This window comes from Psittacula echo (assembly GCF_963264785.1).
Source record: "Psittacula echo genome assembly, chromosome: 1".
Classification (NCBI taxonomy): domain Eukaryota; kingdom Metazoa; phylum Chordata; class Aves; order Psittaciformes; family Psittacidae; genus Psittacula; species Psittacula echo.
This window is the reverse complement of record NC_137735.1, coordinates 63164712-63189730: the sequence shown is the minus strand read 5'-3', so window position 1 is coordinate 63189730 and position 25019 is coordinate 63164712. Positions and strand designations below refer to the sequence as shown.

Sequence of the window (25019 nt, the reverse complement as noted above, 5' to 3'; positions counted from 1 at the left end):
CACACAATGTTTAGTTGCTGCTAAGGAGTGCTTACCCTCATCAAGGACTTTTCAGTCTCTCATGCTCTGCCATTGAGGAGAGGCAAAAGAAGCTGGAAGGAAACAGAGACAGGACACCTGACCTGAACTAGCCAAAAGGGTGTTCCATACACCCTTATATATACTGCATAGAATCATAGAATAGTTAGGGTTGGAAAGGACCTTAAGATCATTTAGTTCCAACCCCCCTGCTGGGACACCCCACACTAAACCATGCCACCCAAGGCTCTGTCCAACCTGGCCTTGAACACCGCCAGGAATGGAGCATTCACAACTTGGGCAACCCATTCCAGTGCCTCATCACCCTTACAGTAAAGACTTTCTTCCTTATGTCCAATCTAAACTTCCCCTGTTTAAGTTTTAACCCATTACCCTTTGTCCTATCACTATAGTCCCTAGTGAAGAGTTCCTCCCCAGCATCCTTGTAGGCCCCCTTCAGATACTGGAAGGCTGCTATGAGGTCTCCACGCAGCCTTCTCTTCTCCAAGACATTAAAGACGAAGATGGATTTACATTAAGCACTCAATTTCATTAATAGGACTTTTGACCTGGTGAGACAGCTGCCCAGACAGAACCAGGGGCCTGGGATTTCAAAGAACCATTCAGTTCTCCAGATGGTTAGGACTGCCTGAAACAAAGGGAAAAAATACAGGGAAATAGAGAAAAAGAGTAGAGAAGTTAACTTACACAGCAACTGTGACATAATAAAGGGACAGAGTTACCAGCTGCTACTTGAAATGGCAGAAAATAGACCTGTGCATTTGCACAAATGCACATGAGAAATACACTGTTAAAAAAAGAACTGCTTGGGCAATGAAGCAGTCAGATCAGCCCAGTCCCCTCTGTTCATTTACACCCTATACTCCTGTTTTACATGATTAGGTAATCTAAGAATAAGGTATGAGACAGAAGTAACACACACAAATAAAACATAGGATTCTTAATGTTATGTTATAAACAAAGTGTTTGGCACTAAGATTGCTTTATAGATGATATAAAATGTTTATTAGGAAGTAAAGTGCTCAGTTTTACAGATCAATACAATCTTGATCATTGTAGAAGGCTTGCATAATTAACAGCTTCCTAATAAGACCAAATACTGTACATTACTATGCAAAAACCTTACCTTCGTAATACATGACAAATGGCATTATAATATAAAGTGGAAAAATGAAATAATAAAAATGTTTATAACATTTGTCAAGTGGCCATGCACTCACTGCAAGGCCACTGTCAACACACACGGGTACCCCATGAAAACTTACTGCACTTCAAGATGAAGTTTGTTATTAAGTAACGACACGTTACAGAAATATATCTCAACAAATACAGCTATGAATGCAAACACTTTCCGAATAAACGTATACTACAAAAAGATTAACTGTTTGACTGAATGTACATTTTGAAAGGTACACCTTTACAATAAACCTACTTAAAACCATACTGACAGGTTTAGTTTCGCTTTCTTTCCCCCATTAAGGCCCGTCCTCACCAACAGATGACCACCAGATCCCTGCTGCCATAAACCTCAGCACGCCACAAGCTTTACTGGCTGCAGGCACAAACCTGAACACAAAGTATTCCAAGTAGGGTTCCTCCTGATTGCTGGACAACTCCAGCTGGGTCATTTGGCCAAAGTCTTTGATTAAGTACATGATTATTAAATATTATTTTAGCATGTAGGTAACTCTGGACCCTAGAAACACAATATTAATTACATGTTACACACACGTAATTAGTTAGCATGCCTCGAAGTTTACACTGTAAGTCATGCCACACACCAACACACTACCCATTCTGGATATGAAGACTACACATATTTAAATTGCTTTGTATTGTATTTTCTGTTTTCCTCGCACACCAGCTGGCCATGTGTTCAGCTAGTGTTTTTTGGTTGGTTTGTTTAAAGTTACAAATGCCAGTTCAACACAGAAATGCTTTCCTCGGGAAGGGTTCTAAGGTCCAAAAAGTTTCAATCGAGCCAAGACAGAGCTTAGTCGGAGTGTCTCGTTTCACACAAATGCCCTAAGCATTGTGCTGTGCACTGTTTTGGGAAGCTGACAGGGTTTCTTGTGAAACAGTACGAATTTCTTCCTAGTACAGGACAAAATAACCCACAGAAAGAATAAACACTTCACCTGTTCTGTGAATCACAACCTGTTTTCCCACGCTGGTCTGTTCTCGAGCCAAAGCTACTAAGAAATTCCAGTCCCTGCACTGAACTTCCTCCAGCACCACTTTATATTCAGTTTCTGTACATATGGTTTCTTATAAACTTAAAAATAGGGAAAAGAATTAAGTCTATTTAGTTCTAGCAAGTTCTCTGGTTAGACAGAAAGAATTCTGAGTCACTGTACATCCAGGCAATGCAATTGTAAGATCATATGCAAGGTGTAAGCTTCACCTAAGCAGCGCTACCACAAGAATGAGGTGTTAACTTCTGGCAACAAATGCTTTTTGAAACAAAAACCACCAACATAACATATATGCCACTTATACTTTGTTAAATAGGCATTTTTCCCTCTATATACCTTGTTAACAGCCAAGACATGTTTGATTGTGTAGCTTTTCCATCTGCATTTACAGCAACTCTAAGTCTTTAAATACAACTGCCATCTTCAGGAAAAAAAGCACAACTGAATCTCCCTCCTAAACCAGTATTCCACAGATGGGAACACGTTGCTAGGCAAAACTGCAAACACTATGCCTCAGTGCTTTCTGTAGGAAACCAACCTAATTTCAGTGTCCTTTCATAAACAAAGCTTCTATGGCAGAGAAAGCAGAAGAAATTAAACACTAAAAATCAGTGATTATACTACAAACACCTTTCCAAAGGCATCATGTGTTGCACCTCAGCAGAGAAGCATATGTAGAAACATACCTAACAATATTACAAGCAGTTCTGTTAAATGTACATACAGACTACACAGTCGAGACATGATTACAACTTGACACAGCACAAGATCAGACTTTCCAAACCGTCAGCAACTTCTCTGCCCCCTTTCCTGTCGCACCCACGGAAGAGTTGATTCTCAATTTTGTGAGCTTTGAAAGAATGTATTTTCTGCAAAGTAACCATATTTACCTAAGAATCGGTGGAATGTTTATCCCAGGAACACTTGGATCATGAAATCACAGCATAAAAAAATGGGCACTTTGCAACAAAGCCCAAAATTATTACTTTCATTGAGTGTGAAGAGGCAGCTCTCAAATAGTGCTTTTGAAATGCTAATGGAGCACAAACCCATGCAATGTGTACATTTCTATTATGGAATACATGATTTACAGTTGTACAAAGTGAGTGTACTTTCTTCTGTTTAAAGAAACACAGTATTTCTCAAAAACAGGAAGAAATGAACATTTGAAGTTGATTAAAATGTTAGTAACACCAAGAATAACTCAGAAACATAGGCAGAATCAAAGTAAAAAAGTGCTATTTTACCTCTGAAAAGTGTCAGCTGTTAACAATGAATGAGGCAATAAATTGATGCCATCTTCGTTTAAAAATTGCTTTTAAAAGCATTGGGAAAAAAATCCTATTTTCCAACAGAAAGCAAAATACTCGCAGCCTTTCAATGGAGTGTTTTAGCCACAGCACATTATTTTGTCTGAAGCTTGATGCCCTTTTGGAAGTGTCCCCATAATACACGTATGGAATCAAACTTCCGGCCAGGTAGATTTTGTCACAACTGGTTTCCATTCTGCCTCCTGCACTTCATTTCCAAGGCTGACAGTTTACTGTTGGCAACTTGAACGTGACACATGGCTTACATAGGTCTGAAAATGCCTTTTGAAGAGAATATTTACTTTCGCCCATCAGCGAGAAACGTCCTTAGTGGTCTGATAAGGATGATCACCTCATGCTGGGAAAACAGCGGAGCAGTGTATTTGCTGGCTTAATACTGACCTGAAACATTTAGAATCGCCTACAAAGTTAATCCTTACACATGGATGTTATTCCCCCCATTTCCTCCTCCCCCATCAATACCATCTGACTGGGAGGATGATGGCCGAGAGTTCCTTGCACGAGGTTGGCCATTCAGTCCAAGTGGTGTTCCCAACCGATGGCTCATTTGGGATGCCGTGTCATCCGACTCCCACCGCTCCAACTCCTCTCGCACAAGTCGCTCCATTTGTTCCCTATGGATTTCATTGTCACGACCCAGTCTTTCATCCTGAACAGATTAAAAGACACAAGCTTGAAGCTCAGCTTCCAAACTACAGCCTAAGCAAATCCCTACACAAACATGGGAAAGTCTTATACCACTCAAGTGTTTCCACAGGCTAGTGGAGAAACACTGCTGCTACAGTAAATGGTTTTCTTTCCAGTGATGCAATGCCCAGGTTGTCACCTTCACTGATGACAGCACAATTCGTATTACAGTTTTCTTACCTCTGTCACTCCATCTAACAGCCTTCCCAACACATCTCTCCTTTTTAGTTTGGCTCTCTCCATCGCTTCAAGCTTCACAATAACCGCATCGATCTTGGAGACAATACTGCCGATAGAATGCTCCATGCGATCTACCCGTCTCATGAGTCTGAGGGCAACAAGTGTGAGCTTCAGTGACTCTGTCCGAGTCAGTATCATTGTAGCATGCCAACACACAAAGCAAATAAGGATGAGACGGCCTTTTAATTCAAGCATGCATCTGACTCTCCACAAGTCAGTCCCTGACTCTCCACAAATCAGTCCTAATGTCCAGGCAGGGACAAAGTACACAAGAGCAAAAGGATAACACAGAGGTAAAGCAGACGGGGAAAAAAAAAACCCAAACATATTCCACTCTGTTTTCCCTGCTTTTAGGGCATCCTCATGAAAATTTGCTGGTTCTAGTTACTGAAATTCTTCATTCAGCTAGTGTTGCTAAAATTAATTAACATGGAGATCTATTAATTTAGACAAAATACACACTCACAACTAACTTAATCTTACTAAAAACAACACCTGAAGTTCTCAGTGAACCTAAAACAACCTCAAGGTTTTACTTCTAAAAAACCTAGAAAAGTCTTCTGGCATTATTGCATCATTTTCCCTGTTCCCTATTGTATCATTTGACCATTTTCTCTGTCTTTTCAATGACCAGGTTTTAAAGACAGGGGCTTTTTTGTCTGCATTTTTTGTTTGGTTGGTTTGTTTCTGGTTTTCTGTCTAATTCACATCAGCCTCTCTAAAGTAATTCCAGTTCAGACACTAAAGAGTGACTTAAGAACCTTCAAAACACAGCATTTACTTTTATGTATAATTTTATTAATAGAGTTACAGGAGACTCTAGAACTGAAAGAAGAAAACCTACAAGGGAAAAAACCCCAAACACCATGCAGATTTGTCCCTCTCAGAAGAATAAACTTACACTTGGAACTCTTCATAGGAAACCCCACTGGAGCTGCTGCCCCTCCTCCTGGAGCTGTGTCCACTGTCTTCATCCTCATCCTCCTCAGAGTCATCCAAGCTCCGGGGGAAGCTGCGGCTGCTCAGAGGACGTGGCAGAGAGCTCCTATCCAGGTCCAGATCCTCCTTTGTGAAAACACAAGACACAGACAAAGATCATGTAAAGAGTTTCACCTGTACATGAGTGATTGGGGTGTCAAGGTCAAAGACCTCTTGCCCTCCATCAGCTCCCCCTTGCTCAGACAGGCAGGGATGAGAGCAAATGTGAAGGGAAACGAGGACTCTTCTGGGGCAGAATTGTCCAGAAACAAGCATGGGGAGAAGACTGGCTGATGGCAGTGGTGACATATCACTCCTAATGCTGAGCTCACCCTCTCTTTCTCCAGGTCATCTCTCATCTGCTGATGTTCATGCTCTGTCAACTCCTGGTCCCCATCCTGGTCATATTTGGTAAATATTGCTTCAATCTCTGCATCCGTGTGCCCCTTCCTGAAAAGGGAGTAAAAACAGTTCCCTTACTTCCCATTTTTTGGATGCTAAGTAAACTTCAAGTATTAGAAAAACACTTCACTCCAACAGACCTTCATCCCCCAGCCAAAGACATGACTGATCCTAGTGCTGCCTATGAATTCACAACACTGGTAACAAAGAAACACCTCAGCCCTCAGCTTTTATTAGTCAATAGCACAAAATCTCCCCTAGGCTGCACCCTGCTCCTTCACAACCATCCCTTTTATACCTCTTTGATTTGTTCCCTTTCCTCGGATTCCTGTCTGTTCACAAACTCCTGCAGTGGCTCAGATAGAAATATTACCATTTCCTCAGATGCTTTAGATATCTGCTTCCTCAGGCCCTTTCTACCCACAACAAGACAATGCAGCGTTCTCTTGCTTCTCACAGAAGCATCAAAGACATGACATGTCTCTGGGATACTCTTCCAGGTAAGAAGTAACAGCTTCCTTACCCTTTTAGATCTTGCCGGAGTTCATCAAAATTTAACTTTCCCCCACCTTGCCTCAGGCTTTCTGAAATGTCATCAACAGTAGTCTTCTTCAATTTAAGTTTGATCATGGCTTTGTTGTAGCCCTAAAAGAAACAGTAATATTTTGTGTTTTACTTGTCATGAAATGTTAACACTTGATTTCTAATAACTTTCTCATTATAAAGATCAGCTAGTGTATACTAACGTTCAGTGTGTTCCAAAAGTCCTACAAGAATCTCTCTTTTCCTCCAGTTTATCCATCTTTTATTTCAGCATTTAAATGGGCAACATATAAATACCTCTGCAGTTAGAGTAAGGCCTTCACCCTTCAGTTTGCACTGCAGGTCAGCAGGAATGGAGTATTTTGTCCAGTAAGACCTTTAGCAGTCAGTTACTGACAGGTAAGTGACAGTTTTAAACAACGCTGACAACACAGGTACAACTTCCTGCAGTTATTCTGCTTCTCTCATGCTTCCATTGTAGGAATGACATAAAATCTTCATCCCAAAAAGCAGCACGTTTCATTTTTCTCTGCTCTGTTTTAATAACCAGTTCCCAAGTTTTAAACTCAGAGTTACTGCTCATGCTGAGTATGTGGTTAGACATTTCTGATCACAGTACAGCACCGCATCCATGCCAGAGCACACGCATATGCACGTTTTTCCTAAACTGGGATTCAGGTCAAGCTCCTAACTCTGTATTCAATAGCCTTACTGGCAGCTGCCCCTGGAAGTTCCCAATGCATTATCCAAGACTTGCCTAAACTTATTGCTCAAAATGAGGTAGCTCTGTGGCCAAACCAAACAGCAGCTTAGCTTCATCAGTTCAGCGTTTCTGTATGTACCTTGACAGTCAAATCTTATGTTGTATTCAGCAGGCTGATCATTCAACACAAAGTCTCAGATGACTAAAATAGGTTGTGATGGAAAGTTTTCATTCATTTAATTTACATGCAGCTCAGATTAATTTAACTAAGAGATGTGTATATTCATCAGCTGCTGCCAGCTTCACTTTGTAGTGATTTATGGAGTTTAGATGTGAGGAATGTTAAAACAAACAAAATGTTACTTTTACCTTTCTGATAAGGTCAGACAGTTCCATTTCTGCCTTCTGTTGTGCCATATCCGATTTGACTTCAGAGTATGTATCATTGATGATGGCCAAAAACATGTTCTGTTCATGAGAGAAATGAAAAAGCCCAACTGAAATTTCAACAAGCCTAAGCCCTGCTCCTACAACCTTCATGTGCAGACCTATATACATGACCTTTTAAGAAAGGCCAGGAGAAAATGGTGAGCTTTTTCCAAAGCACTAACATCAAGAGCTTGAAATATTGAAATGGGAGGTACTGCAGCGTAACAAATTCTAGTCAAGACTACTGGTTATTAATGTAACTGGAGTATTACTTTCCAGAGACGGTCCACACCTACACACAGCAGTGGCAATAAACCACGCTTGTTTAACATTATATGGTTAAGTTTGACCTTCTATCTGCCAGGCCAAACTTACACAGATAGCAACTATTAATTAAGCTAGACAACACAACAAAAATGCCTGAGGAGTCAAGTCAACTATTCATCTCACAATAACCAGCACAAACACAAATTTCTTACCTAGTTACAGCTCTGCTTGCATTTCAGGCTAAGATAAAAACAGAACAGCTTACAATCAGACATTTGGCATGTACACCACCAACTCTGAAAAGAGTCTGGTTGCTTGCCCAAATGAAAAGAGAAAAAAAAAGTAGGTCTCACTAACCCTGTGCCAAGCATATAGTTTACTTGAGACATGCTGTCATTACCGAAAGGGTCCTGCTGAACATGGAGCAAATATGACTGAATTGCAAGCTGGACATTCAAGTTGAAGAATTACTCAATTCACTGGCACATTCAATGTGCCACTCTCACACAGAAAGGCAATGTTAACCTCTAATTCCTTATGGACTTAAAAAATTGCTTTAGGATAACAATCTTTGAATGCTGTACCTTTATGCATTATTGTCCAACACCAGAGAAGAGGTAACTGGACTACTGTATATTGTGATTTCAGCTACCGAAACTTAAGAGCTGGTGCTTTCTGGCCACCTTCTCTAACTTAGTTTCCAGGTCTCAGACGAGTCTCAAAGAGCTTACAGCAACATTTCACTCCAAATGACAGGATGTGTAGGTGTGGATAGGCACAGAAATTATTGTGAGTATTTTGGATAACCTGGTCATGCCTTCACACTCTAGTACTTTTCTGCTACCCCTTAGGAAAAAAACCAAACTTCTCTCCCTTGCTGAACACTAGCCTCTGCTCCTCTGGATCTTGTGAGGTGCTTCAAAGCAAATATAAAACTTGCTTCATATACTTCTCTGGCCAAAGTGACCCATATGTTATTTTCTGTTTGATAACTGGTATATCCCTCTGAACACTTAAGATTCAATGCTTCCTTACTAGCCAAGATGAAGTCTTCTCCCACAAATAATATCTGAATGTCATTTCTCCTCATTTCAAAGATTAATAAAAAGCCTCATTAAGTACAAGGTTCATTAAATAACTCTAAGATTTATGATGATACAGGACTGCTGTACTGTTCCAGGTTAGTAAAATCCTGCTTTACTGGCTTGTCATCTTATCAAATCGCCAAAAGATACACAGTTTGGGGAATCACTTGAGGGCTTCTTGCTCACATAACAGCTTCCATCTGGTGATACCATTAGAAACAAAATTACTACATATTAATGTTAGTACCAAACTAACTGAAAACTACATTTAAGTAGAAGATACTGGGGCTCTTTCTTCTCTTATATCAACATAAAAATGAATTTACCTGGTCTCCTAAGTTTCTAAGAGAGGGGCCTCCTCCCTTCACTTACTATTATCAAAAAGACTAACATGGATTCAATATTAGTATTAACAGAGAATTTACAAAAGATGTGTACTCACTCACAATGTACTCACTGTTTGAATTTATTTGTCAAACAATCTTATCTACATACTGCCTCTCAGATAAGTTGAGCTTCTTGCAATACTGTTTGTCAGAAAGTGCATAGGTAATCTGCACAGGGAAGGTGAGAAAGACAGGGCGCAACTCTGCCCTGGAGAAGGAAAAGAGGATAGAAAAGAGGCCTTTGCAGGCAAACCTGCATATCTGACAACCGCTGCACTGCTGATGAATTAGACTCTGCTAGCAGACAAGCTGTACGTTGCACGCATAAACTAGGCTGTTGTAAATACAACCAGCCACGTGTTAGGGCACCTTTATAAACTAAGGACATGTATGGAACATTACAGCTACTTTTCACCAGAAGATACAGGCTTGCTGTGTATGTCAACCAGGCACTATTCAGCTTTTAGAAATAAATAATTCTTTATAATAATAAAATTACATAAATTAGGGAAAAAAAAAAAAAGGGAGAAAGAAAAAAAATAAATACACCTCACCAGAATGTGAAGCACTATATGGGAATGACAACAAACATACAATGCAAATTCATTTTAAATGAAGAAAAACTGAGGAGGGTAGTGACCAGTCATGGAACAGTCAGGCCCCTATATGGACTGCACACTCACCAATATAAAAAAAAAACCCGAAGTAGCAGCAGGAATCAAAGAACAAGAGATGCAGAAATGGCCACCTACCCACCCCACATAAACAAAAGCGTACATACCAAAAGAATGAAGAACATAAAGAACACAAATGTAGTGAAATAAATTGGTCCCAAAATTCGATTAGCTTCTTCAACCTCTGTGAAGTTGAAGTCTCCCAAAATGATGCGGAACTGAGTAAATCTTAAAAAACAAAACACATCCAGGTGTTGAACAAAAACACTTCTGGAGCCATGCAAGAATTCTAAAACTATTTTACCATAACAGTCTGACTGATGGGCAGCAGAGTGGTCTGCACTACTGTAATACTTTGTCAGGCACTGTAACAGTCAATTCCTCAATCCTACCTCTACGCATAACCAAACTTGCAGTTAGATGTCACAAACAGAACAAAATTGGGGTGGATACTTCTGATTTCTGGTCAAAACTGATAATGGGGACCACAGATTGCAGAGCAAACCAATGGCTACCATTGTGAAGCTTGAAGACCCACTCCGTCCCTGTCCTATCCCTTCTGCCTCCTGCATACAACCTCAACGCTCTCCACGTTGTCTGTACAGTGCCAAGGCAGGAAGAGGCTTGGCACTGCACAGCACTGCCATCATATTCCACGTTCCTTCACCTCTCTACAAAAAAGTTTTTGCAACACTGCCCCAGTGTAAGGGAGGAGGGGGAAATCAACAACTGAACATTACCCCCTTTAGAATCAAGTTGTGTTGTACCAGATCAACTGATTACTGACCCTATATTAAAGTCCAATCACTCTCTGGATTCCAGCAGATACTTACAAATTTACTAGTTGCCTAAGATGGAATCTGTGAGTCAAACAACTACACATGCTACCGGGAACATAGTGTTACTACACATACAGCATTTCCATAAGCATTAGAAATATAAGTAAGCATATAATGATTCAGCTTCTGAAGACAGAGCTATTGCTTTATCTAGGAATGTGACCAACTGTTATAAAACCCATGTCACTTCCATCAACCAAAGCTTGCCATTTTTGGCTTACTGATCAAACTATAGCACATTTTTAGTCTCAAGCAAAGACAGTTTTTGAACTAAAAATGTTATTAAAAACATGCATCTGATACTGAGTTACATCAGCAGCGGTATGTCTGTAGCTTATCTGTTTAGATGGATGTTATCGGATTTGTCTCTCATGAGGCAATCGAATCTATTTACCAATGAACCGAGAAATTCTTAGCACTTTTTACTCTTGTACTTACATGCAGTCCTGGAAAGTGCTGAAGTCATCAATTTGAGTGCCAAAGACAAGATAGGCCAACTGAGCGTATGCTAAGAAAATAATAAAAAACATAATAGCAAAGCCAACAACATCTTTGACGCAGCGAGACATGGTAGTGGATAACTGGCTCATTGTTCTGTTGAAGTTAACGAATTTGAAAAGCTGTCAAAAGAAAACAAAAAACACAACTGTAAAGACAAGGAAAACAGCAATTTCTTAACATGACTGTTTCTCAGCCTTTTACATATTAGATGTCTTACTCAATTTGACAGGAGATGAAGTCAGATAATTTAAATTAAGAAATACACCCCTTCCTAAAAAACACTGAGGCTTGAAATGAGAAGAAAATTCTGTGAGAAAGCCATCTTCTTGTCTAGCTGTAGGGTGTTGCTTGTTTTTCACTCCTGTATTTGGCAGCCAGGCTTCACAGAAGTGTAACCAAAATGCTTCCTGTTTATTTTCAAAGAAGGTGTTAGCTACAAAGTAGTAAAATGTGAGAAAAGCAGATCTTACACCTGACCTAGCTCTGAGCAGGTGCACAGAGACTTCCTGAGGCCCCTCCACCCTGCATTATTCTATTACTCTGCAGTTTACCATTACTTCCTATAATGAGACACTTTATTCCTTAAACCACGATGCAAAATAGACACAGCTTTGTATTATAAAACGGCAAGAGACAGCTAACTTACTTGATAAACTTAAGTATCAGTTTGGAGTATCATAGTGGAAATTCATTTATCATTTGTCTTGTATTTTCCCCAATTTACTAGTTTAGTAATTAAATGTTCTTCTGCAATGTTATACATACAGAGGACAGGAAATGAATATGGACTTGAAAAGAAGTATCACTATAAAGGAGGCAGAAAACCAGAGATACTAAGTTTAAAGTAATATATCTAGTTTTCAAATGAATTGGACTAGCTTTACCAACCCTCTAATGATTTAGAAGCTTTGAATAGATAGAATTGGCACAGTTAAACCAGACTAGGAAAAAGCAGTATCCAGTAAGTTACTGACTTATTAACTCAGGAATAATAAAAACATTTCTTTACATTTCTGCTGTGATAAAGCACTAGCACTGACTACATCTTTGAGACTTAAGGCTGACTAAAACTTATGGCAAATTACAACCTTGCTTTCAGTCTGCAAGAAGTTACCCCTGTGCTCTTTCCTGTGTGCCCAATTTTATGAGAAACGTAGGATCATATAACAGTTTGGAAGGGACCTTTGGAAGCTCATCCAGTCCTAATCCACTACACCAGGTTGCTCAAAGTCCCACCCAGCCTGGCCTTACATGACTAAATCTCAAGTCATATAATCACATGACACTCAGAATACTGCTTACATTCTAATGTCAGAATAAGGACATACATCTTGGAGTTACCTTAATCCAGACAAAAAACACAGTGACTGCAGCTATGTTGTTGAATTGCATTTGCCAATATGCCAAAGGTTCAAAATTGGGGAAGGAGTTCTGATCTTCCAGCAGCTTCTTCAGGAGCATATCAACAGTTGATGTTCTGTAGATGCTAATTCCTATAGCTGCCACAGAGAGCTGAGTACAATAGAAACATACAAATTTACAAAAGGTGATTAGGGTTTTAAAACACTTTGCCACGTATACAGAGTCATAAAGTACATAATCCTAAACAATGTCCAGCAGACCAGGTATAAACAAAGAGTTTTGACCCTTTGTGTGAACTGGATTTTATACTCACACTTGAATACACTTCACTGACTGTAACACTAAAGCATCTTACTCCTGCCCCTGTCATTAAACATAAGGAACAGCACACAGTTCACATAAACATCCTCCCAAACAGCCCTTCATTCAAAAAGCACTGTGATGCAAGTATGATTTCTCTAGATTACAAATACTGGCTTCAAGACTTAAACCTCTGATACATTCAAGCCTAAAGATACAAAACAAGCGTGGGACTGGATCTGTTTCAGTATTGCTTACTTTGTATTCTTTCAGTAGGCATAGCTGGATATAAATCCAGAGAGAATTATATATGTATCTTTAAACCAAAGCTCATGATTTTCTGCTACACCAAGATTGCTGATGTGCAACGTTGTCCACTTCACCAAGAAAGCAGCCCTGACAGCTGCTAGCACTCTACAATTTTGAGACACTTCTTTAAACTTGGTATTAGCTGCTGAGTATTTTAATACTATATTAAATCTCTTTGTGGTTCTCTGCAAACATATTCAAATCTCAGTCCCATTCCTCCAAACATAAATCACTGCTCTAAAGAAGCTGGTTTTCTTACTTGAAAGCCACTGCAATAGTCAGTATCAGATCTGTAGAAAAGAAATGTGGGCAAGTTTGTTATCTCCCATAAAGACTATACCCTTATAGTCAAAAAGCGTGAGGAAGCACACTGGAGACATACTCTAATTTTTCACCAGGATGTGAAGGTTGAAACCAACAAAGAGAGAACCAGCAAGTTTGCAAAACACATCAACATTACAACGCAGACTAAAATGGTCTTATTCAGATTGAATAGCCCATTAGACCGTAAGTATCCTTTCTAATAATGGCCCTATCCCTTAAAGCAATACTGAGTCATTAATGTCACTCACAAAGTGCATTTCATTAAGTAATTTTAGCCTTATTATAAAGATTACTTACTACAATGATAAGAATATCAAGGCAATTCCAGAGACTTCTGAAGTAGTGCAGTCTATGAATGTGAATTTCTAAAATCTCTTCCACCATGTAATAAAGAACAAAGAGACAAAATGCCATTTCACAGGCTGCCAGGAAAAAATCAAAAGTGGAGATGTAGTGAATCAGCCTCACTGGCTGAAATTGCCAAGATGTAACAAGGCCTCCAGTCGCTGGAAACTCCACTAACAACCTGCATCAAAAACCAGAAAAAAATGGCAAAGAATAAAAGATTTCATTCACACAGCATTGATGAAAAGCACAGCAAAAATACATGGGTTTGTTTCCATTAATTATTTAAATAATGGAAACAGGCAAATGCCTACATTTGATTCAGCAAAGACACTACAGAGAACAGAAAGTGTAAACCTGACCACACTCAATTCTGACTAAAACCCAAAGCATTTCAGGAACAATGAGATAAACAGAGACAGAAAGACCTGTCTTCATCTGCATCTGTTTCATGCTGTCAAAAGACTGATGTTGTGTATCCACATATTAATAAGTCAACTCTCTAGAGAAGTTGCCTGCAAACTGCACCCAAGTCACTGTAGCATCAGCAAAGCCAGAACTGTCTCCACACAATGAGTACAGCTTCCATTTGGAGTCTCACTTCTTTGATAGGGAGGCATCCCTCTTCAGCTGTCTGTCTCCTTTATGCAAAACATACACTTACCCATGTCCTCAAAACAAAGCAATCACAAGAAAACCCCAAGTCAACAACTTACACTGTGCAATTTGAACACTCTTACAGCTGTGTTCGTACCTGACAATGCAGAACAGGTTGATGTTTGCATTGTATACGGAGAAATCAATGAAAGCTGCTCTGGTCCCTCTGTCCAGCCACAGGTTCTTCTTAAGGCTAGCAATCTGCACAGCTGTCACTTCTCTGTTCCTTGAGAGGTCTTGGTAATAACCAGCCCCACTGTATGTGGCAATCAAGCCCCAGTGGCTGCTCCCATTCAAATCCTTCTCATTGGTGTACGTCCAGCTAGTTCAGAAGTAAAACAGAGCATACTAGTCTTTCCATTAGCAACTTACCATTAAGAAAACAGACACCACCAAAACCTGACAAAAAAAAACCAAACCCATATCAGTTACTTAAAGCTGTTTAAATTTAAGAGGTACTTGTAGACAAGTTTTGATGTACACTGGAGAAAGATCTTACAAAGTTCCTTTGACTAACACAACAAAATGAAGATAGAAAGATGGGTCACAAGTATATTAATTGCCAAAAAGAAAATACATTGATCCAGTCACGCAGAATTTGTCCTAAGGGAAAGAAAGAAAATTCTTTCCCACCCCCAAAACCTTTCACGGTTAACTCACAAATTGTCCTCCAAGAGAGGCAGTGCTATTCCCATTTTTAGCCAGGAAAGACAACTCAGTGAAACCCACTGCAGCAACACAATCTGGAATTACAGAACAGGCGCTCACGAGTTGTAGTGCTGCACTCAGACCACAGCGTGTCTCCCATGCATAAGTTAAAAATGGTACAATGGCAGCACCTCAACCGAAGCGGGTAAGAGCAGAGTGCTTTTCAAGTTTAGTAAGGTTTCTCCACAAGCAGAACTGGCAACCGCTCTTGTTTTACTGGGCTTTACAGACAGAACAGACAAGTGCAGAGTTGCCTCTGCCAAGTGACCTATTGTGTAATCCAGCATAACCAAGATCAGAAAAAAAAAAGCTATGTGAATACAGGAATACTACATACGCTGTTCCATTTCGAAGTCCAAAAGGAGCAGTATCTTCATTAGCTACAGAATAGACATCATAGCAGTCCTTGATTTCATCCCTTAAATCTTCAGGTACTGAGCATGAACCATTTCTCACTTTCAGCTGCCGAATGCGAGGCACCCCTAGGAGCAGGTTCTCGTAATAAACGAAGCTTTTGTTTTCTGCCATGGTTTTGTTGTTGTACCACATTTCCCAGTAGAGACCATCCAGCAAAGGACCTTCCGTGAACTGGGGAATAAGACAGGATTTTAGTTTGCATGTTTCTAGCATTGTTTCTATAGATCTTCATTCCATGGATGTGTTAGAATTGCAGCTGTTAATTTTTCTGACATAAGGCCTTACCTGTCCTCCAAAGACATTCAATAACCTTACCCTACCCTGGCTCTCCAGCACTGCCTGGGTTCTAAACTTTCATGTATTAAAGGGAAACTCTGTTCCACAGCTTTGACACATAGATCTTCATGCACAACCACTACCATATTAGAAAAAAGATCCTGGTAGGTTATACAGCACAAGCATATCACAGCAAAAGAGAGATAAAAACTTGGGCTTAGATTACCTTCCAGAAGTCGTCCATTGTGGACAAAGTTTTGAAATCAGTTTTCTCCGTTTTTGATACAGGTGTTTCCAGGAAGAGCTGTGACATGACCCTTGTGTAATAATACATACTGGAACTCACTGTCCCGTAAGTCACTGCAAAAGATTTAGTTAGGAATGAGAGGAAAAGGGTAGGGGAAAGATAAGAAGAAAAAAAAGGAAACGAAAAAAAAAAGTACCTTACTTTTTTGTTGAAATTTTATAGATTTTGCACCAAAAAGTTTAAGCTTCAGAGCAAAACAAAATCCACACCAAGCGGCATTTGTCTTTCAACTGTGAGTAAGATACAGAAAGCAGTGAAGAACAGACTGACCAATGAGTTTAAAATATTCAGTTCTCCTTCCCACACCTCATTCTACAAAAGATAACTTCAGGGAAAAAAAACCGCATGATTCAGCCAGCAGCCTGAGGAGTGCCCTTCTAGGTGACTTGTACTATCCAAGGCATCATAGAGAGCTGGCACAGATGGCATGAGACCTCAGGAAAACTATGCTCTGCTTGAGCAGATAGTAAGTCAACCAGGATATTGCTGGGCACTGTGAATTACATTAGCTGCCTACAGTTGACAACGAAACTCCACCCAAGATATGCAGCACTTCTAAGATAATCTCCCCACAGAAAACACATGACTCTGTGTTACCCTTTTCCTGACACTGGGCAGAGCACTTGGCTGAGGATGGCCAGAGCATACATTATAAAATGACATACAAAGGCAAGATGGCTTCAGAGAGAGGTCTCTGGCTCCAATAGCATCACTGCTTATAAATACTTAAAACCATTTTGTGACAGAAACTCAGCAAGGCCTCAAAGATTAATTCTACAGCGAACAATCTCCATCTGTTTTGACAATTTCATAGAAATATTTTGTCTTAGGGAAGAAAATGTGAACAAGAACTATTTTTACTAGACTTCTGCTGTGCTCTCAGAGCCAGTCTACCAACGTAGTTTTGCTTTTTCCTTTCCACTCCACGATTCTCTCTCACCTAAATAAAAACATCACCCCATTCTATCACAACTGATCATAAACGACAATTTAAGTGTCACTGACATTTCAGGCATTTAGAACAGAACTGCCCACACTAAAGACTGAATGCTTGAAACATACCGGCTTTCCAAAGATATACTAACTTAATGCATACAGATTATTCTCCTAGTAACCAAATAAAACATCTATTTCACACTTCATCATAAGTTCTATTTTGCATTAACTTCTAATTTTTGTGTAAATATATGAACATGCCTCATTTCAAGTTCCCAAGGCCAAAGGCGGTTGCTCTCAGACCCTTTACATCATACCATATCTATTATACATTATACCAACTGTTCACAGTGCTGTGTGAGGCCTGTGATAAATCTCTATCTCTGCAACAGCATCACTAAGGTTCTTCACCCTAAGAAAAGAACAGCAGACTCTGTTCAGGATATTTTCTTAAACTCCATTTAGGCCCAGGAATATCATTCTGTACGAGACTGGTGATCCATCACGCTCCTCACTTCTGTACTAAGTCAGTACTTAGTAGAACCTGCTAATATTCAGTGTCGATTCTAGAGCACCTACTTTTAAGCAATCACCTACTTAAAAGCCAAAAAAAAAAAAAATACGTAGGTTGAATGTTACCCTGTTCTGTGTTCTATAGTGTTACAATACTTCATATGATACCATAGACATCAAAACAAATAATGCACTTATATCATGGAAGTCTCCAGCTGTGATCCATATACACTTGAGTACATATAGGTTACAGATGCGTTTAGAATGTCCAGCATCATGCGAACACAAATTATTAGGTATTTCTAAGTAGCTGGCATTATCTCTGCCTTTCCAGCAACTGTCAAGAACTTTTATTCTTAGAATGATCTGTACATAAGTTGGAGATAAATTCAAAACTCAGTAATTTAATTAACTTTTAGTCCTAGATGATAACTCCTACTCTTCACTTTTAACAGTTCTGTTCAGTGATTTCAAAATGTGTAGCAGAACCACTACACTGCAGTGTAGTACTACATTAAAAAAATACTCCTTAAAACCAAATATTATCACTCTGCTTAAAGGTTCAAAACTTGTTAAGTTACAGAAAGTTGCAGTATTTTAAATCTCAAGCAATAATCCACGTGCAGAAACAGGAACTAATTCCCAGTATTTGCCTATACACCTGCCCATTAATTCTTCTCCCACATCACTGAAACAATCTTCATTCTGGAATCACACACAGCAAGCAGGCAGTACAGAACTGGATACATATAGTGCTGAATGGTACTTACAGACACACAAGACCACAAGGAAAATCATGTACGTAATCAACTCCCGTAAAACGCTTTTCAGGTATCGCTCTCTGCTGGTGTTGCTTTCTTCCATGAGTCTTGTCCCCCACAGACCTTAAAAGGAAAACATATATAATGACGCATACAGGTATCTTACTACATTGCTTATGTAGACAAGTGGTTGTGAAAGCTTAACCTATGTCATGTCTGCTCCAGGTTCTTCTATGGATTTTAAACCGACCTAGGCTGAAGCAAGAACTTCTTCCATAAACTGAATGGGGCCTGATACAGTATTAGCTGTTCATGAGATACCATAATAATCTAGTAACAGCTCAGCAGAACTCTTAACAGATTCTGCTGGAGATTTGCCAGAAGTGCTGTCCCTTAAAGCCACATGGTAGGAAAACAAATACAAGTATACAAAGACATATAAACAGAGTCATCCTTCAAGAAATTATTTGTTTGGGGTTTTCTTTGTGGTTTGCTTGGGTTTTACAATGAAGAGCATTGTTAGATGAATGAAAAGGCGTGATCAGTATTTAAATTTTATTAGGAGGCTTAACTACTTTCTATCTGAAAGGGTATGTCCCTGCCCATGGCAGGGGGGTTGGAACTAGATGATCTTAAGGTCCTTTCCAACCCTAACTATTCTATGATTCTATGTCAGCTAAATGTATTTTTTAGAGAACAAGTTGTAACCTTCCTCTCCTAGATAGCCAAGGCATGTCCAATAGAGACAGAGGAGGGACTTTGATGAGTATTTCTATGATTTCTTTCCTTGCATATCAAAGGATTATCACTGAAACATTAAGTAGCAGCCTAAATGAGCAACTGCTGTCTAGCTGTAAAACTGGGCAACCGCATTAGCTGAACTGTTTCCTCCAATTACTAGCTTCATATTCTCAAGACAGTGTAAGAGAAGTTACTGAACTTGTGTGATCCTGTCCAAAAGGGTTACAGAAAAGCAAAAGGATCTTTTAAACTGTGTCTCTAAAAGAAACAATCACCTGAAAACAGAAAGCAGTTAGTAACCGCCATACTTATTTCTTGTGCCTTATACAGGACAGAAAAAAAGCTGGGAACAGCTGCTGATGCATAGACCAGAACTGCTACCTTCAAGGAACTTCTCTTCATCTAAGCTTAAATAAAGCAAGGTGATTTGACCTTAGTTTATGGTGAGAGAGAAAGTATATACAAATAAAAATTTACTGTACAGAAGCACACCAAACTTCCACTCTTTTCCTTTGCAGCTATTTTAAACAGCCAACCTTTTAAAATGTCCCCTATGTTCTCAGTAGATGGAAATGAAGTAACCTCAAACTCCCTAGGAAAAAATCCTGGATCCATCAAACATACCACAGTAATCTTAAGTCAAATGGAACAGCAACAAGGGATAGCCAAAACACATTATAAAGCTCACGAAAAATCGAGAGTTCAGTTGCTTTGCAACCTCTGCTGTAAGACTAGACGGACAAAGGGCTCATCTGCCTGCTGTAGAATCTCATTGCTAACAAAGAGGCAGGAGTAAGGAAGCTCTTCCCCTCTAACTGCAAATATGACGTGTATTCAGGAAAAAAAATAACGTGTCAGATGATTTTAGGAGCCTTTCAGCTACCACATTTTTAAGTTGTGACCTAACCATGAAGTCAACCAGGAAACTTCTCTTGCATAGGCACAGCAAGCACTAATAGCCTTAGCATTAATTTCTCTTCACATTCCCTAGCAACTTAGAACCTTCGCTAGTGTCAGGCCCCCCAGACAAGAGAGCCTTTTCAGAGCTGTTCTCTAAGCCTGGAAATTTACAGATAAAGACTGCAACTTTACTACACAGAATGCCAAATCCTCACCATTAGGTCATTCTTGAAGACAGAAACACAAACCCAAGAACATTTAGAGAGTCACATAATAAAGAACTCAACAAATAGATCCTTTAGCACAGCACTACGTTGCACTAGCAACCCTCATAATAAAGGCAGGAAAACATTATGGAAAAGAGGAAGAAAAGGCTGGAACAGGCAGTGAGCTAAGCTGGAAAGGGAGCCAAGTCCCGGCTGTCAGCACATTACTCACCAATAAGAAATGTGGTGAGCAAAAAGCTTGCAAGCTCAAATTCTGTCATATTAGAATATTGCTAGGACTCAGTCAGCAAGGAGCAGAAAGTTACATGTGAACAAAAGAACAAAACAAAACCCAGCACCAGAGATCACACAATGAACTTCATGTTAAATGAGCTCTGGATTTGTCTGTCAGTTACAAGCCACATTTTTAGAAGACACACACATTGTTCTCCTTTTGCATTATAAGAATATTGGTTTAGATGTATCAAGATCAGTGGTGGTAAGCAGTGCTGAATTTAAGTTGACATCCACTGCAAGCACCAAAACCATTTCATTTCTAGCCTCAATTAATTATTTTCAGTCCATTCCTTACGTAACTTTGTTATTCATCAACTTTTTGATAAAATCTATGTACACTTCATCAAACAAACCTGAAACTAACAATTCTCTCACACTCATTCTGCAGTCCAACTGGCTTACTCAAGGAGTATATGAACTCAGAAGAGTTGTCAAAAAATAACGATCAAATGCAAACAAAAAATAGCTGAAATTTCAACTTACAATAAAGTCTAGCTCAGTAGGCACCCAGGAGATTAAAGTATTTCTGTTTATACATATAAAGTGCTATATAAATATATAAATACACACATATAATGTGTATGTACTTAAATATATACATAATCATAAAGGCAAGTTTATAAGGTACAGAGTGCATATAAAATAATTCAGATTTATATGAAAGTTAAGTTCTGAAAGTGCTCAAGCCAAGATATATATCGCTAACTAACCTGTCTACACATAAATTCAGATGCTGGTGAACCAACAGGGCTAGGGGAAGGAGAGGAAAGTGACGGTCAGGCAAAGATGCTCTGCCCCCAGACAACAACAAAATACAGTCTCAAATTCCTTAGTAAGTTGGAGCCTACACTAGTTCAAGTCAGTAAAAATGTCATAATGCATTCTTTGTGAAAGTAACAATTAATGACTGACTGGAAATATCTGATGCTTCCACTTAGCAATAATTAAGAAAACCTTTCAAGAAATATCCCACATACACTCCTTAGTATTGACACACATGAGGACACAGTAGCACTGGGTGACCAAGTACAACTCTGAGGGACAAACCTTTCCAGCTTGGCTCTGGAAATGGACTTTGCTCTTACCCATCGAAACTTTGGATGACCTTCTCCTTAACAGAACTGAATAGTCATCCCCTCCCCTCCTCTCAGCATCTCGGATATTTGCTGAAGAGATCTGTAAAACTAGGGGGGCTAAAGCTAAAGAGTTAGAATCTGAAAAGAACCCTCAAAGAGAAAAACCTAAGATACGGGTAGTCTGAAGTAGCTTTCTCTACACTTAGGAACTCATGTTAGCTATCTCCCCTATAGCTGCAATTACCAAAATCCCATCACCTTAATCCTCTCTGCATTTTTATTTCACAACTGACAGCAAGAAAAGTGTAAGCTGTCATTCAATATCCTTCAGCTCACGAGTGGCAACTTGTTTAGCCATGGTAACTCTATCACTTTTGATATCCAAAGGATTAATCCCTCTGGTTGAATTTTGTCTAGTGAAATGGAATCTCATTAAATAAATCTATGCTAACTTCCCTTTAGTCATCTTGAAATAAAACTGAATACCAAATATGCCACTTTCTAGTCTTCAAAGATGAAGTCTTTAAAGATGAAACATCAAAATAACTACTGAGTACTCTTTCCAGTATTAAAACCTCTCTTATCCTTTAAGTGCCCTATATTAATTTCAGGCTTGAAATAAGCCCTTTCACTGTGTAGCCTGCAGCAATAGCATTCTTCAGGGAAGGTTAGTTATCTATGCAGCAGGCAAGTACAGCACCCTGCAGTACCTCCACAGCAATAAAGTCACACCTAGCCATTTACTGTGCCTATGAATTAATAGCAACATACTCATGAAAGAGCCAGAAAAGAATCTGTCTACTACAGTAACTTTGGCTACACTTCCCTATAAACACAAAATGTAGGCAGGTCAGGAATCAACAGAAACTGTGGATAGTAACCGCAGGGATAAATCCATTCCTAGCATTCCCAGAACATGAAACCAAGTCTTTTCATTTTACAGCTAAAAACAGAATACTACCAGTGTACGCTGTCTCCAACAGCAAGAGGCAGCTTGGTCCATGGCCATTATTGATAATATTTGTTTTCCTACACTGCAATAACGTGTAACTTTGCACCATTCTCCACACATCGCACACTTGATTAATCAGCTCACACTCAGTAGTGTAAAAAGAACAACACTAGTTGAAAGGATGCATAACATTACCACGTCAAAGGTGGTTCTCATCTTTCAGAGTTCAAGCTGCGGACATTCATCAGCTCCAACATCATTAATCTAGCCCAAGATACATTGCTTTTAGGCAGCACGACAGGCCCCTGTCAGCACAGGGCCAAATATCTTCTCTGGCAACATCTTCCTGATGCTGATGAAAGCTCATTCTGCCCAGCACAGCATACAGCTAGACCAAAAGCTGATTTCTCTTTGTTCTGCTTCTTGGTTCTGCTGCTCAACTGAACAAGGTTGAAACAAGGTGAAAATGCATACATAGCCTTAAAACAAACAAACAAACAAAAGGCTAGAAAAAAGCATACTAAAAATAAGCATCTTTCCTTCACCCTAAACCACCCCTAAGTGCAGATGAACTATAGGTGATTCAGCAAACCATCTTACGAAGCCTTTGTCAAAATTACATCTCATGGGGGGGGGGATAGATTTTCCTTCCATCTGTAATACTCTGACCTTACACAAATCCCATGTTATTAAGCTCTGCCTTCAGGTTCAAAACGGCTCAGAAACCAACACCAAGATCAGTCTTAGTGTGGATGATCTGTTTTGAGCATTACTGCAGAAACCATGACACAGATGAAACAGGAGTAACTCATGTCAGGTCGTCATGAAGCCACTCTCACCTCATGCTCAAACACCACTATTTTTCACGGCAGTTAAAAGCATATACAGAATGCTCCTTCTTGGCAACAACCAGTACAAAGGGAGCATCTGAAAAGTCTACTTAGGTAAGAATTTTTATGAAAGGACTTCACTTTCTCCTTGCTAAGCAGCTTCTTTCCTAGGCATTTACATATCTCAGTGACAGACTAAATTAAACACACCTCCGAAAACTCCAGAGCAGTGCCATTCCATGCAGAACACATAAAAACATTCTACAATTGACATTTTTTTTTTTCCCCAGCCATTCGGGTCTCTTGTTATGAAGAGACTTAGTTCATTGAACACTCTCTCAATAAAATCTGCTGAAAAGAAAACATGCTTTATTCCATAATCTCCGTAAATCTGACTTGCAGCCAAGTAAAACACTGCAATGATCAAGACAGACTTACTTCGGTGCAAGACTGAGGCAGAGAAATCATTATAGCAAATGATTTCTGAATGCACATGAAAAACCAAAGTGAAGCATACAGGATACACAACAGCCTAATTTACAAAGCCCTGCTTAAAATCAAGTTCATATTGACACCTCTGCTGATGCTGTGCCAACCAGTAACAGTACAATCACTTCAGAAAACTCGCGTTTTAGAAGAAACCTTATTTCCTAAATATGGCTTACTTTTCTTGCAGCTTTATACAGATTTTGTCTGATACTTAAGCAAACCCTACATTTAAAACCTTTTACGATTTGACGCTGGCATTTTAAACTTCTCTAAAAAAGTAGCCAGGACTAAGACATGGGAGGCAGAGCTCTATGCTCCAGAGGAAAGCAAAGAGAAAGGGGTGTGTGCATTTGGGACGGGAGAGGGAGGCATAACCAGGACAGAGATGAGAATACACGCGTGCACGAAGCGGGGACACAAACACGGATGGACTGACGGGAGATGGGAAAAGAATACGGATAGAGGAAAAAGAGGACAGGCAGCAAAGGGGTGGGTGAAAGAAAAGGCACAAGGGACCACAAACAACCCATGAACGTTCCCTCGGCGACAGTCCGCAGTAAAGGGCAGCCCAGCAAGACTCGGAGCACTGCTCCGGCAGGAGGGCCAAAGGCTCTCACCTCGCAGCCGCCGCGCCAGCCGCTTGGCCCAGGCCGCCCGGTGGGGCGCGGCGCCGTCGGGTGGCACCTGGTGGCGGCTCGGCACCTCCGTTCCGCCGCGCCCCGCGGGGACCCGTCGCTGCCGCCGCCCTCCACCGCCCGCCGCACCGCTGCCTAACGACGACGAAGCGCCGGCCGCGGGGCTGCCCCACTCCACGTCCATCTCCAGCACCGGCCCTGCCGCCGCCGCCGCTCCTTCCTCCTCCGGCTCGAAGCCCGGGTTATCGCGGCTCCAGGCCTGCCGCGAGCAGGCGGAGAGCGGCGGAGACGGCGGGCAAGAGCCGGCCCGCGCCGCCTCGCCCAGCCGCTCCAGCTCCAGCTGCTCCCTCCCGCGCCTGCAGCCCCCACTGCCCGCCAT

At 40.3% G+C, this 25019-nt stretch overlaps 1 protein-coding gene and 1 long non-coding RNA gene across 3 annotated transcripts in view; one reads left to right on the top strand and one right to left on the bottom strand.

The window, feature by feature from the left end:
* The window catches only part of LOC308232768, a 10749-nt gene extending 5202 nt beyond the window's left edge, over positions 1-5547 (top strand). The window contains exon 3 of the long non-coding RNA XR_013958871.1: positions 5412-5547. This is a non-coding gene — a long non-coding RNA (uncharacterized lncRNA). The remainder of the gene's footprint in view (positions 1-5411) is intronic.
* PKD2 (polycystin 2, transient receptor potential cation channel) lies at positions 3872-25019 on the bottom strand (the record flags this gene model as incomplete). 2 transcript variants are annotated; one of them, XM_080638884.1, is made up of 16 exons in its annotated part: positions 3872-3946; positions 4028-4214; positions 4433-4580; positions 5394-5557; positions 5803-5920; positions 6396-6517; positions 7488-7586; positions 10067-10187; positions 11237-11418; positions 12641-12811; positions 13892-14120; positions 14694-14918; positions 15642-15892; positions 16224-16357; positions 18524-18637; positions 24623-24961. In XM_080638884.1, the coding sequence occupies 16 exons, from the start codon at positions 24822-24824 to the stop codon at positions 3936-3938; spliced, it is 2478 nt and encodes an 825-aa protein (XP_080495010.1). In that variant the 3' UTR covers positions 3872-3935. The 2 variants fall into 2 exon arrangements, with proteins under 2 accessions (XP_080495010.1, XP_080495009.1); XM_080638883.1 differs by lacking the exon at positions 3872-3946 and having other exon boundaries at positions 3968-4214; positions 24623-25019.